Source organism: Lithobates pipiens, unplaced genomic scaffold (genome assembly GCF_037356315.1).
Source record: "Lithobates pipiens isolate NorthernLeopardFrog02 unplaced genomic scaffold, aLitPip1_a1.2 Scaffold_19, whole genome shotgun sequence".
Lineage (NCBI taxonomy): Eukaryota > Metazoa > Chordata > Amphibia > Anura > Ranidae > Lithobates > Lithobates pipiens.
In genome coordinates, this window is record NW_027507764.1 from 574137758 (window position 1) to 574153698 (window position 15941).

At 42.4% G+C, this 15941-nt stretch overlaps 1 protein-coding gene across 1 annotated transcript in view; it reads right to left on the reverse strand.

The window, feature by feature from the left end:
- Positions 1-15941, reverse strand: part of LOC143997657 (uncharacterized) — a 230127-nt gene that overhangs the window by 109658 nt on the left and 104528 nt on the right. Inside the window, exons 16-17 of the mRNA XM_077493378.1 lie at positions 12052-12099; positions 2320-2433 (exon numbers count right to left, since the gene is read on the reverse strand). Of these exons, the coding sequence (XP_077349504.1) occupies positions 2320-2433; positions 12052-12099 (162 nt within the window). The remainder of the gene's footprint in view (positions 1-2319; positions 2434-12051; positions 12100-15941) is intronic.

Genomic DNA, 15941 nt, shown 5'->3' on the forward strand with positions numbered 1-15941 from the left:
ACAGGAGCTGGGAGATGGAACCACAGTACGCAGCTGCTCCAATACTCAGGTCAATTAATTATCCAAAGGGAGATACCGGAGCTGGCAGGGGAGATACCAAGCAAAACTTTTTTAGAAAAACATAGGGGCCCCTCAATGCTCAGGTCACCTTGTTATTTAACTGGGAGATTCAGGGGGTGGTGAGGAGGAGGGCAAGCTGTACTTTTTTTTTTTTTAAAAGGCAGGGGGACTGAGCCACTTAATGCTCCTTATGCTTTAGTCCATCAGCCTCTATGTCTCTAATGTAGCGTCCAGCAGATAAAAAGAGCTGGGAGATGGAACCACAGTACTCAGTCCCCCCAGTGCTCAGGTCATCTGATTATCCAATATTAAGATACTGGAGCTGGCAGGAGGGAGACCAAGCTGAACTTAGAAAAACATAGGGGGCTAAGCCCCTCTAAGCACCTTATGCTTTAGTCTGCCAGTTCCTATGTCTCTATTGTAATGACCAGCAGGTAAAAGGAGCTTAGAGGTGGAACCATATTACCCAGAGGCTGACCAGGCATCCATTTATCACCCATGGCAATATGTTGAGTGTGAATATTCTATAGGCACCAGCAGCTTTTGAACAGAGCGAAGATTCCAGGGTCGGCCAGCAGGATACGCAACAAACAGTCTTCTATTGGATCAAACCTTGTATTAAATGTTTTGAAAAAAGTGACAGTTACTTTAGAAAGAATGGAGGAAAGGTGGAGGCTTTGGGCACTGAGGATACTTTAAGTGGAATGGAGATGCTAAAAAGTATACTGTTGAACTCAGATTTGAGGTCCAAAGCAAAAGGGTTTAAAGTACAATTTGAAGAATTCCATACAACATAAATCCTAGGGTCTCAGAGTCCCGAATTCAGGGTCTGTATTTAGTGGTTTGGGGTGTATGGAGTCAGTAGGTACGGCAGAGGAGAAGATCATAAAGGGGTACCACTGGCACTGCCCCACAGCTGGATTGGGGAGGGTGACATGACCGTGATTGGGCAATGAAGGGAATGGAAGGACTACAAAGCTGGTCGGACATGGGGAGCAGAAAGAAGACGTGGGGGATGGGGCCTGACAGAGTATGGGCAGAACAGCAGCTGTAATGCCCCATACACACGGTTGGACATTCCGACCACAAAATCCGTCTGATTTTTTTCTGATGGGTTTTGGCCAAAACTTGTATTGCATACACACGGTCGCACAAAGTTGTCAGAAAATCCTATGGTTCGGAACAAGGTGACGTACGAAAAATATGACGGGACTACGTTGAGGCCAGTAGCTTTCGTCTCCAAATTTTTTTCTGAGCATGTGTGGCACTATTTTCTCTAATTCTCTACACACGATCGGAAAAAGTCAGATCAGATTTTGTTGTTGTCGGAAAATTTTAGATCTAGCTCTCAATTCCGATGGAAAAAGTCCGATTGAGCCCACACACGATCGGATTTTCCGACAACATAATCCGATCTGACTTTTTCCGTGGGAATTTCCGACCACGTGTACGGGGCATAATAGTAGCCCTAAAAATCCAGGTCAGTCTTCTAAAATGTTGGTGAAATAGCAGCGTTCTGTATAATTGAAGGTCAATTCCAGCCCATTCCATAGCTTTTTAAAGCAATGCAATATTGTCAGTACTAACCCTTCATAATAAAGAGACAACTAAATGATCGGTGAAGGGTTTCTGCAGCTAAACGCTTTGGAATTATAAAAGATGTGAAATTCTCTGACCACTAACACGCAAAAAAGATGGAAACCAGAGTGACGCCATGAAAAATTGCATCCCTCTTGCACTGTAAGCCCTTGTACACACGGTCGGACATTCCGACAACAACATCGGATTTTGTCCGATGGATTTTGTCCGAAACTGGTGTTGCATACACACAGTTGGACAAAGTTGTCGGAAAATCTGATCGTTCAGAACGTGATGACGTTCATTCGTTACGACGGGACTACGTTCAGGCTAGTAGCCAATAGCTTTGGTAGCCAATAGCTTTGATCTCGTAATTTGATCTGAGCATGCGTGGCACTTTGTCAGATTGGAATTCTCTACAAAAGATAGGACAAAGTCTGATCGGACCATGTTGTCGGAAAATTTTATAGACCAGCTCTAAAACTTTGTCGGTCAGATATTCCGACGGAAATTGTAGCCCACACACGGTCGGATTATCCAACAACGCGGTCCGATCGGACATTTTTTCGACGGAATGTCCGACCGTGTGTACAAGGGCTAAGATTTATATTTCAATTATCCAGAGATTTAGGTGCGGCAGCTAAAAGCCCTTTAAATAAACCATATAGAATTTTACTATACCTTTTTGCCATCAATGCCGTCTCTTCCCGGTGGTCCACGGAGTCCTATATCCCCTTTAAATCCTGGTATTCCTGGCAGCCCTGGGGGGCCTTGCGGACAGTCTTTGCAAACATCCTTCAGAAATAAGAGTTCCATAGTTAGGTTGTTAAAGTCCATCTACTTAAACCCCAAAAAAATAAAAAAAAAACAAATAGAAAAACATCATATACACAATCCTATACCCACTGTTGTCCCAGAGGAAGGAAAAATCTCCAAATAAAGCAAGATCCAATTTGCCCCAGTGAAGCTCCAATAATAAAAGCTGAACTTTGAGCTCAGAAACAAAATTAAATATATTCCTCAATAGCCACAAAGTATATAAATCCACCTTGTGGGTAGCAAATGCCTTTGTAAACCCAAATTTTACGTTGTAAAATTAGCAGTGACATCATCACTCTATTGTGCATATCCTGTGCGGAGAGCAGAGCTGTGGGAGAGACCCAACAAACTCCACCCACTAAAGAAGTTTACAGGAAGGGGCGGAGAGAAGACCAGTCACCCTGCACAAGGAGAGATAGAGCAGCAGTGACCGGTCTTTATTACAGGAAGTTGAATTTGCACACTGCATGACTGTACAGCTCTAGAACAAAATACACAAAGTGCATTGAGATTTAAGAAGAATACACATGACGAATGTATTTACACAATATGTGTTGGTCTCCGAGTTGAGCTTTAACCACTTCCGGACCGCCGAACGCCGATATACATCCATACTTTGAGGACGGATATCGTTGTTATGGCAGCCGCTAGCTGCCATAACCCCTGTAACCTTCGGTCCACCACAAGATAAAAGCGGTCTCTGCGGTGGATTCGCCGCAAGATCACTTTCATCGGCGGCGGAAAAGGCCCCCCCCCTCCCGCCGCGCTCCGGTGCCCTCCGCCACTTACCAGTAGCCGTCGGCAGAGGTGGAGGCGATCCAGTCCTCTCTGTGGCTGGGCATGGAGACAAGTGAGGGAAAGATGGCCCCCACCCGTCTCCACGACATTGCCCATAGCTCTTAACCTCTTCCCGACCGCCTCACGCCGATATACGTCGGCAGAGGGGCATGTGCAGGCAAAATCACATACCTGTACATTGCCCTTTAAGAGGCGGCGGGGGCGTGCGTGCCCATGGGAAGCTCTGGGAGTCCGGTCGTGGGTCCCGTGGTCTCGATCGCCACGTGGAGAGGAAGAACGAGAGATGCTTAAGTAAACAAGCATCTCCCCGTTCTGCCTAGCAGCAAGTGACACTGATCTCTGCTCTCTGTGATTGGAGCAGAGATCAGTGTTCTGTAAATCACAGCCACGCCCCCTACAGTTATAAACCCCCCCTAGGACACACTTAACCCCTACACTGCCACTTAGTGGTTAACCCCCTCACCGCCAGTGTCATTTACACAGTAATCAGTGTATAGCATTGATTGCTGTATAAATGACAATGGTCCCAAAAATGTGTCAAAAATGTCCGATGTGTCCACCATATCACAATAAAAATCGCCGCTCCCCACCATTTAAAAAAAAATTAAAATGAATAAAAATGCCATAAAACTATCCCCTATTTTGTAAACGCTATAACTTTTGCGTGAACCAAAAAAAAAGACGTCAAATTTGTTTGGGAGCCACAACGCACCACTTGTCAGTTAAAGCAACGCAGTGCCGAAATCGCAAAAAGTGCACTGGTCAGGAAGGGGGTAAAATCTTCTGGGGCTGAAGTGGTTAAAGGGCCATTTTTTTTTAAATAATTTTTTTAAATGACAATTTATTTTTATTTATTTTTATTTGCATTTTAGTGTAAATATGAGATGTGAGGTCTTTTTGACCCCAGAGCTCATATTTAAGAGGTCCTGTCATGCTTTTTTCTATTAGAAGGGATGTTTACATTCCTTGAACATTCCTTGTAATAGGAATAAAAGTGACAAATTTTTTTTTTAAACCAGTGTAAAAAATGAAAGATAAAAGGTAAAATATATAAGAAAAAAAATTGTTTTAAACGCGCCCCGTCCCGCCGAGCTGCAGAAGCGAACGCATACGTGAGCAGCGCCCGCATATGAAAACGGTGTTCAAACCACACATGTGAGGTATCACCATGATCGGTAGAGCGAGAGCAATAATTCTAGCCCTAGACCTCCTCTGTAACTTAAAACATGTAACCTGTAAACATTTTTAAACATCGCCTATTGAGATTTTTAAGGGTAAAATTTGTCGCCATTCCACGAGCGGGCATAATTTTGAACCGTGACATGTTGGGTATCAATTTACTCGGCATAACATTATCTTTCACAATATAAAAAAAATTGGGCTAATTTTACTGTTGTCTTATTTTTTAATTCAAAAAGGTGTATTTTTTCTAAACAAAGTGCGCCTGTAAGACGGCTGCGTAAATACGGTGTAAGTATTGCAACGACTGCCATTTTATTCTCTAGGATGTTAGAAATTTTTTTTTATAATGTTTGGGGGTTCTAAGTAATTTTCTAGCAAAAAAAAAAAATGTTTTTAACTTGTAAACAACACATACAAAAAAGAGGCTCGGTCCTTAAGTGGTTAAAATAACAGAGACATGCTTATACTTGTAGTTGGAGGTAACCGAGTTTCCGTCGACTAAAGATGAAACGCAAAGCGAACGTGAGGCTCATTTAAGAATCTTGGCTGGCTGGAGGAAAAGCAATCATTTGATGACTATGGCTCAGTTATCTGTGTCATAGATTACACACAGACATGGCAGACGTTACAACTTGGAGTCAGATCTAAACTGCGGTGTGTAATTGCCGTTTTCTACGCTGCAACATCTAGCATAGTCAGCTGGCTGGCAAACACAGATAAGAACAGCGTACATGATACAAATATACTTATGACTATTTATCCTATTATAAACACCCCCGAATAAACACATATTAACACTCGGGGAGAAAATGCGCTGACCAATTATGTACTAGGACATAAAATGGCGTTCCGCTTAAAGGAAATCTAAACCCAATCACTAAAATATCATATAAGTGTTAACGTGGAACTGAACTCGAAACTTGAAGATTTACTCTGTTATACAGCAGTGTTTTTAGACCTTTTTCCAGTCTTGACACCCCTTTTAAAGTATGCAAAATCTCGGGGGACCCCGGTGTACAATGTACAAAAGTAAATATTACTTCTCAATGGGAAGCCTGAACCTGGAAAGATGCACACAACCACCTTGATTGTACTAACTTTATATCAGAGGTCCTCCCATCACATTAGAGGTCCCCTATATGTCAAGGGACCCCCACCACATCAGAAGTCCCACCATTACATCAGAGGTCTCCCATCACATCAAAGGTCCCCATATACGTCAAAGGACCCCCAACACATCAGAGGTCCCATAATTACATCAGAGGCCTCCAATAAAGGAGTGGTCCTCCCATCACTTCCAAGGTCCCACTATACGTCAAAGGACCCCGCCACATCAGAGGTCCCAACATTACATCAGAGGTCTCCCCATAGATTAGAAGGCCTCCCATCACATCAAAGGTCCTCATATACGTCAAAGGACCCCCAACACATCAGAGGTCCCACAATTACATCAGAGGCCTCCAATAAAGGAGTGGTCCTCCCATCACTTCAAAGGTCCCACTATACGTCAAAGGACCCCCGCCACATCAGAGGTCCCAACATTACATCAGAGGTCTCCCTTCACATCAGAGGCCCCCCATACATCAGAGGCCCCCCTATATATCAAAGGACCCCCAACATATCAGAGGTCTTGCCATAATATAAGAGGTCCCACCATTACATCAGAGGTTCCACCATTACATCAGAGTTACCCCTTCACATCAGAGGCATACCCATACATCAGAGTTCCTCCCATCACTTTAAAGGTCCCCCTATACGTCAAAGGATCCCCAACATATCAGAGGTCCCACCATTACATCAGAGGTCTCCCCATAGATTAGAAGGCCTCCCATCACATCAAAGGTCCCCATATACGTCAAAGGACCCCCAACACATCAGAGGTCCCACAATTACATCAGAGGCCTCCAATAAAGGAGTGGTCCGCCCATCACATCAAAGGTCTCACCATACGTCAAATGAACCCCACCACATCAGAGGCCCTACCATAACATCAGAGGTCTCCCTTCACATTAGAGCCCCCCCATACACCAGAGGCCCCCCTATACATCAAAGGACCCCCAACATATCAGAGGTCCCACCATAACATCAGAGGTTCCACCATTACATCAAAGTTCCCCCTTCACATCAGAGGCATACCCACACATCAGAGGTCCTCCCATTACTTTAAAGGTCCCCCTATATGTCAAAGGACCCCCGCTACATTAGAAGTCCTACCATTACATCAGAGGTCTCCCTTAACATTAGAGGCCCCCCAAACATCAGAGCCCCCCCATACATCAAAGGACCCCCAACACAACAGAGGTCTCACCATTATATCAGAGGTCCCACCATTACATCAGAGGTTCCACCATCATATCAGAGTTCCCCCTTCACATCAGAGGCATAACCATACATCAGAGGTCCTCCCATCACATCAAAGGTCCCCCTTTATGTCAAAGGACCCCCACTACATCAGAGGTTCCACCATTACATCAGAGGTCCCCCTTCACCTCAGAGGCCTCCCCATACACCAGAGGTCCTCCCATCACATCAAAGGTCCCCCTATACTTCAGGACCTCCATCACATCACAGGTACCACCATTACATCAGGGGGCCCCCTTAACAATAGAGGCCTCCCCATACATCAGAAGTCCCCCCATCACATCAAAGGTTCCCCTATACATCAGAGGTCCCCCCTTCACATCAGAGCCCCCCTCCCTTCATATCAGAGGCCCCCTAGACAGCAGAAGTCCCCCATTGCATACAATTAACCCGATACATCAGAGGCCTCCTCATCACCGATTCAGAGTGCCCCTTCAAATCAGGGTCTCCCCTATACATGAGAGCTTACCCATCACATCAGAGCACTCCCATGACAAAATCCAGAGCCCCCTTTACATCACAGGCCCTGCTATACATCAGAATGACCCCTATACAACAGAGGTCCCCTCATCACATCCTGCCCCCCCAAATCATGTCAGGTGCCCCATTCTGTCATCCCATTACATCAAAGTCCCCCCTTTACATCAGATGCCTCTCATCACTGAATCCCCCATCACGTCACAGTCCTCCCCTCACCACATCAGAGTCTTCCCTATACACGAAAGCTTCCTCATCAAATCAGAATACCACCATGACAGTCTCCCCATTAATTCAGAGTCCCCCATCGCCACTGAGTTGCCACATCACCTCAGAGTCCCCTCATCCATCTCTGATCCAGTGCAAACTAGACCTTGTGCTTGTGGAACCCCAAGGGTTACATAAAAGGCACCCCAGGGTGCCACGGAACCCTGGTTGGGAAACACTTTTATATAGAACATCTAGAAATGTAATTGTGTACTTAGTAATACCCTGAAAAAAAAATGATTCTCATTTTACATTTATCCTGAAATCTATAAGAGCTGTTCCTGGTAGGTGCGTTTGCCTAGGCACTACTTTACCCTGCGCCTTATAGCTGTATATCTACAGTCTGAGATCTAAGGCACCGCTGCCTCCGATTGCTATTGTCTCAAGAGATATTGAGTGAGATTCAACCACTTAAAGAGGGATTCCGCCCCAAAAAAAAAAATATTAAAAGCCAGCAGCTATAAATACTACAGCTGCTGACTTTTAATAAATGGACACTCACCTGTCCCGGGTTCCAGCGATGCCGGCAGCCGAGGCCGATCGACCGCTCGGGCCTCGGCTGCTGCCGCCGCCATTCTAGGTGAGGGAATCAGGAAGTGAAGCGAATCGGCTTCACTTCCCGGCTCCCTACTGCGCATGCGCGAGCCGCGCCGCGCAATAGAAAATCTCCGCGCTGTCACTGGGACCCGTGTGTGTCCCAGCAGACAGCGCGGCAGGGCAGGAAATGGCGTAGACTCCCACGGGAGTCTATGCCCGGAAGTGGGTGTAAATACCTGTCTTTGACAGGTATCTCCACCCCCCTCCCCCCTGAAAGGTGCCAATTGTGACACCGGAGGGGGGGGGGGGGGGGGTTCCGATCAGCGGAGGTTCCACTTTAGGGTGGAATCCCGCTTTAAGGACGGAGCTTCTTTCTGAGATTTGTTGTTTAAAAGTTAAAAACAGGTTTGATTGCTAGAAAATTCCTTAGAACCCCCAAACAGTATACATTTTTTTCCGAACACCCTAGAGAATAAAATGGCGGTCGTTGTAATACTTTCTGTCACACCATATTTGAGCAGCGGTCTTACAAGCACACTTTTTTTTGGAAAAAATACACTTTTTTTAATTGAAAAATAAGAGAAAACAACAGTAAAGTAGGCTTAATTTTTGTTTTTTTATATTGTGAAAGATAATGTTACGCCGAGTAAATTGATACCCAACATGTCACGCTTCCAAATCGCGCCCGCTCGTGGAATGGCGACAAATTTTTACCCTTAAAAATCTCAATGAGCGTTGGCTAAAAAATTCTACAGGTTGCATGTTTTAAGTTACACAGGAGGTCTAGGGCTAGAATTATCGCTCTCACTCTACCGATCGCGGCGATACCTCACATGTGTGGTTTGAACACCGTTTTCATATGCGGGCGCTACTCACGTATGCGTTCGCTTCTGCACGCGAGCTTGGCATGACGGGGCGTGTTTAAAATATTTTTTTTTTCTTATTTATTTTACTTTTTATTTTTTATTTTACACTGTTTAAAAAAAAAGTGTCACTTTTATTCCTATTACAAGGAATGTAAACCCCCATGTAATAGGAAAAAAGCATGACAGGTCCTCTTAAATAAGATATCTGGGGGTCAAAAAGACCTCACATCTCATATTTACACTTAAATGCAATAAAAAAAAAAAAAAAAATTTAATTAAATATTTTTTTTTTTAAATTAAAAAAAAAATGTCCCTTTAAGAGCGGAAGCGACGATATGGTGTAGTTTCCGCCCTGCATTGTTATGGAGACGGGTGGGGGCCATCTTCCCCTCACTTGCCCCCATGGCCATCAAGGGTGAAGATCCGATCGCCTCCGCCGCTGTCGACTGGTCCGGTAAGCGTCGGAGGGCACCGGAGCGCGGCGGAGGGGGGGCGGTCTCTACCACAGAGACCGCTCTTATCGGAAACCGGACCGCCGGCTGAACAAGAGGATACCGGGGTTATGGTGGCTAGCTGCTGCCATAACAACGATATCCCCCTTCAAAGTGGTTAATGACATCACTATGGTGCTGCTCACTGTTCTCCTTGCTGGAGGCTCTGACATGAGGAAGCAAAGCCTTGCCTCTACCAGGATGAGCGCCCCCCCACGCAAAGACATGGTGCAGAAAAAGCCATGGTGTATCAATATTGGGGGAATATCAGCTGCAGGAAGACCACAGGCTCTCTATTCCCAAAAAGGAGCAGTACTAGGAAGTAGCTTGAGGGTGTAGAAAAGGGACAGAGCTCAGAGGTTGTTTTTCGGAAATTCGGATGTATTCGAATTTCCGAATTACAACAGTACCGAATTTCAACAAATCCGAAATAATGAAAAAATAATAATTTGGGCGGAATTTGAATTGTTTCGAATAGTTTTTCGAATTGATTTGAACAGTTTTCAAAAAGTTTTTGAATTTCCAAAGAGAATAAGATATAAAATAAAATAAAGGAACAGAATATAAAAAAAATAGAATAAAAAAAGAATATAACATAGAATAAAATAATATAATATAATAGAGTAAAACAGAATAAAATAGAACATAAAAGAACAGACTAGAACAGACTAGAATAGAAAAAAAAAAAGAATACAATAGATTAAAAAAAATATATATAACCATCTTCTAAAATTGGAATTTCAAATAGAATAAATTGGAATTTGAATATATAAGAAAAGAATAGAATAAAAAAAGAATAGAATAGAAAAAAACAGAATAGAATAGACTATAATAGAATAGAAAAAAAAGAAATAGAATCAATTTGAATTTGAATACAAGAGAGAATAATAGATTAGGATAGAATATAACAGACTAGTATAGAAAAAAACAACAGAATAGAAAGAATATAACCATCTTCCCAAATTCGAACTTGTAATAGAATATATGTGAATTTGATTAGAAAAAAATTGAATAGAAAGGATGGAATAGAATAGAAAATAAAATAATAGAAAAGAATAGAAGAAACAGAAAAAGAGTATAATGAAAAAAACAATAGAATAGCATAAAAAGAATATAACAGAGAATAAAATAATATAATAGAGTGAAACAGAATTAAATAGAACATAAAAGAACAGAATAGAATAGAATAGAATATAAATGGATACGATAGATAAAATAAAAATAATATAACCATCTTCTGAAATTGGAATTTCAAATAGAATAAATTGGAATTTGAATATATAAGAAAAGACTAGAATAAAAAAGAATATAATAGAAAAAAAAAGAATAGAATAGACTATAATAGAATAGAAAAAAAAATAGAATCAATTTGAATTTGAATACAAGAGAAAATAACAGATTAGAATAGAAAAAAAACAACAGAATAGAAAAGAATATAACCATCTTCCCAAATTCGAATTTGTAATAGAATATATGCGAATTTGATTAGAAAATAATTGAATAGAAAGGATAGAATAGAAAAGAAAATAATAGAATAGAAAAGAATAGAAGAAACAGAAAAAGAGTAGAATGAAAAAAAAAACAATAGAATAGTATAAAAAGAATATAACCAGTTCCCAAAATTCAAATAGCATTAACTTGTTTTGAATAGAATAGAAAAGAATAGATTAGAATAGGAAGATGTTTACATTCTTTCTATTCTATTGTTTTTTATCTATAATATTCTGTTATTTTCTATTCTAATCTATTATTTTCTATTCTATTTAAATTCAAATTTCTATTCAATTATTTTTTTAATTCTATTCTTTTCTATTCTATTCAAATTTTAGAAGATAGCTATTCTTCTATTTTATTCTATTATTTATTTATTTGTATTATTTCTATTCTATTATATTCTGTTCTTTTATTTACTATTCTATTTTGCTCTGTTTTACTCTATTATATTCTATTTCATTTTCTGTTATATTATTTTCTATTCTATTCTATTATTTTTTTTCTATTTGATTCCTTTAATTTTCTATTCTATTTTATTCTCTTTTGGAAATTGGAAAACGATTTGAATTTCGAAAAAAAATATTTGAAAACTTTTCGAATTGGAAAACCATTCGAAACGATTCGAATTAGAATTTTCCGAAAATTCTAATTGATTTGAACATATAAAGGCAACAAATTCCAAAAAAAAAACGAAATTAAACGGGTTAAACGAATTTATGTAAATATAACGAATCGAAACCAAAATGAAACAAAACAAATATTTTCGTTCTGCACATGTCTAGTTTTTCCACCAGGAAACCCGCCCTGAGATATGCTATGCAGCCATTGGCAGATTCTGCTGTATGCAGACAGTAAGTGGCTGCAAGGAGGGTGCAGAAGATCAGCAGCACAGAGATGCAAAAAAAGGAGAACAAAAAAGGTAAAAACAATAAAAAATAAATTATTTATGATGCTTTATCAAACCAATTATCAGTTGGTTAGGTTATACTTCTACTTTAAACAGACTAGGAGTTGAATGTTATATGATTTATGTGTTTTGTGTCTTTTTTTTTGGAAGAGATGGCAGCTCGGTATTCCGGCCAGGTTTCTGCGCGGCGAAGCGTTAGAAAATGTATGCTTACCTTGAAGAGATGCTGCACGTCTCCCGGGGAGAGGATGGAAGCCGGACCCTGCAGGAATACAGAATAACAAGAGGTAAATGAGAGAGAGCTCAGGAGGGGGCGGCTATACAGAATAGAGAGAAGCTAGGACATGTGAAGTACCAAGGACCCCCATGGAGGGGCGCTCCTCGGGGGGGGGGGGGGGGGGGGGGGTTTGAAGTAGAAAACTTCATTAAGAGGAAAACATGTATTTTCAATGAGCTTTTGTATTCTAATTAAAGCAATATTAGGGAAGAAGTTAGAGCACTCAATATGTATGTATTGCTGTACAGTAATCACCGCAGCTGTGCTCGAGTCATACAAATCCCCTTGTTTTTTCATTAAACTGAGTTATATGCAATCACAGTATAAGTACACACAGCTCCATAGAGGGTCAGTGGGAGGCAAGTAGAAGAGTACACCTTGCAGCCTGCGCTGTGTCGTCCCTTTTGTTTTCTACACCACCCGTCACTTCCAAGGTAGGTCTGTGTCTGATTGGTGGCTTTGGGGAACCTCTTAGTGCAGGCTTACGTCAGGATTTCTGTGCGTTAGAAGCAGCAAGGAAGAGATTCCGGGATCACCAGCAGATGCATTTCAGCATGACCTGTGCGTGTGTTCCGGGATCACCAGCAGATGTGTTTCAGCATCACCAGCATGTAAGTTCCAGGATAAACAGCAAATGTGTTTAAGAATCACGAGCATGTGAGTTCCAGTATAAACAGCAGGTGTTCCAGCTTTACCAGCAGATGTTTTTCAACATTATCAATATGTGCTTCCAGGATCACCAGAATGTGTGTTCTGGGATCACCAGCAGATGTGTTTCAGCATCACCAGCATGTGAGTTCCAGGATCAATAGCAGGTGTTCCAGCTTTACCAGCAGGTTTGTTTCAGCATCAACAGTATGTGTTTCTCAGTATCGCCACCAGTATGTGTGTTCCAGGATCACCAGCAAATGTGTTTCAGCATCACCAGCATGTGAGTTCCAGGATAAACAGCAGGTGTTCCAGCTTTAACAGCAGGTTTGTTTCAGCATCAACAGAATGTGTGTTCCAGGATCACCAGCAGATGTGTTTCAGCATCATCAATCATGTGAGTTCCAGGATAAACTGCAGGTGTTACAGCTTTACCAGCAAGTTTTTTAGGATCACCAGTATGTGTGTTCCAGGATCACCAGCAAATGTGTTTCAGCATCACCAGCATGTGAGTTCCAGGAAAAACAGCAGGTGTTCCAGCTTTACCAGCAAGTTTTTTTAGGATCACCAGTATGTGTGTTCCAGGATCACCAGCAAATGTGTTTCAGAATCACCAGCATGTGAGCTCCAGGATAAAGAGCAGGTGTTCCAGCTTTAACAGCAGGTTTGTTTCAGCATCAACAATATGTGTTTCTTAGGATCACCAGTATGTGTGTTCCAGGATCACCAGCAAATGTTTTTTCAGCATCACCAGCATGTGAGTTCCAGGATAAACAGCAGGTGTTCCACTTTTAACAGCAGGTTTGTTTCAGCATCAACAGTATGTGTGTTCCGGGATCACCAGCAGATGTGTTAAAGCATCACCAGCATGTGAATTCCAGGATAAAGAGCAGGTGTTCCAGCTTTACCAGCAGGTTTGTTTCAGCATCAACAGTATGTGTTTTTCAGGATCACTAGTATGTGTGTTCTGGGATCACCAGCAGATGTGTTTCAGCATCACCAGCAGGGGAGTTCCAGGATAAACAGCAGGTGTTCCAGCTTTACCAGCAGGTTTGTTTCATCAACAGTATGTGTGCTCTGGGATCACCAGCAGATGTGTTTCAGCATCATCAATCATGTGAGTTCCAGGATACACAGCAGGTGTTCCAGCTTTAACAGCAGTTTTTTTTCAGCATCAACAGTATGTGTTTCTCAGGATCACTACCAGTATGTGTGTTCCAGGATCACCAGCAAATGTGTTTCAGCATCACCAGCATGTGCGTTCCAGGATAAACAGCAGGTGTTCCAGCTTTAAAGTCAGGTTTGTTTCAGCATCAACAGCATGTGTGTTCCGGGATCACCAGCAAATGTGTTTCAGCATCATCAATGATGCATGTTCCAGAACCATTAGCAGGTGTGCACCAGGATCACCATCAGGTGCATTTAAAGTAAAAGTATGGGAATCTTGTTTTTTGCAGATTAATACTTACCTAGGGGGATGAAGCATCGACCCGATACTGCATCTGTTCCCCGCCTCCTCTTCACTAAGAACTGAGCAATTGAACACTGCCGATGACGTGGTTCTCACAGCTCCGCGATCGGAGGGCTGCTGACTGTCAGTCAGCAGCTCTCCTGTTCTGCTACTCCACGCTCACTGAAGCACTGAGCTGTGGAGGGGTCGAAGCGGCCGTCTCAGCATTTTTAGTGGCTTTCTGAGAGGCTGAGACTGCTATCAGTGCAGGAACCTGGCGGATCCAGACTCCCAGAGTCAGGATTACATGGTGTCTGGACTGATCTTGCACTCCTGTGACCCATAGGAGAAGCCCAGCCAAATTAGTTCAGGCTGGACTTCTCCTTTAAGCATCATCAGCATCTGAGTTCCAGGATAAACAGCAGGTGTTCCAGCTTTACCAGCAGATGTGTTTCAGCATTATCAGTATGTGTTTCCAGGATCACCAGTATATGTGTTCCAGGATCACCAGCAGATGTGTTTCAGCATCACCGGCATGTGAGTTCCAGGATCAAAAGCAGGTGTTCCAGCTTTACCAGCAGGTTTCTTTCAGCATCAACAGTATGTGTTTCTCAGTATCACCACCAGTATGTGTGTTCCAGGATCACCAGCAAATATGTTTCAGCATCACCAGCATGTGAGTTCCAGGATAAACAGCAGGTGTTCCAGCTGATGGGCACAGTGACTGCATTTGGCTGTTTTTTTTCAGTATTTTTCAGTTTGTTTGCACCCACCCAAAATTTTTGAGCACCAGCCGCCACTGATCACCAGTATTGTGTTCCAACATAACCATCATGTGTGTTCCAACATGACCATCATGTGTGTTCCAGCATTACCATCATGTGTGTTCCAGCATCACCAGCATGTATGTTCCAGCACTACCATCATGTGTGTTCCAGTACCACCATCATGTGTGCTCCAGCACCACCATCACGTGTGTTGCAGTATCACCATCACGTGTGTTCCAGTATCACCATCACATGTGTTCCAGCATCACCATCACGTGTGTTCCAGCATCACCAGCATGTGTGTTCCAGCATCACTAGTATGTGTGTTCCAGCATCACCAGCATGTGTGTTCCAGCACCACCATCATGTGTGCTCCAGCATCACCAGCATGTGTGTTCCAGCACCACCATCATGTGTGTTCCAGCACCACCATCATGTGTGTTCCAGCACCACCATCATGTGTGTTCCAGCATCACCATCATGTGTGTTCCAGCATCACCATCATGTGTGTTCCAGCATCACTAGCATGTGTGTTTCAGATTCACCATCATGTGTGTTCCAGTATCACCATCGTGTGTGTTCCAGTATCACATCATGTGTATTGCAAAATCGTCGGCAGGTTTGTTCCAGCATCACCATCACGTGTGTTCCAGGGTTAACAGGCAAAATAGGTTATGGTAAGATTTATTATTATAGTTTGGATGGAAAACTGAATTACTTAGCAGGTAGGCTGTACTCCCTTTGTGCATCTCAAGGTTTAGTTTTCAATTATGAATCTATGACAGTATCAAACAAGATTGATTTTGAAAGATTATATTATAGGCTTTTAATATAAAGGCATGGCAGGTTTCTCATGGATATTCTTACTCTAAATAATAAATATTCCTTGCTCACCTCTAATGGACCTTTGGTTATTTTAAGACAGCCATGTTGCTCCTTTTACCTGGTTGAACCATACCCAA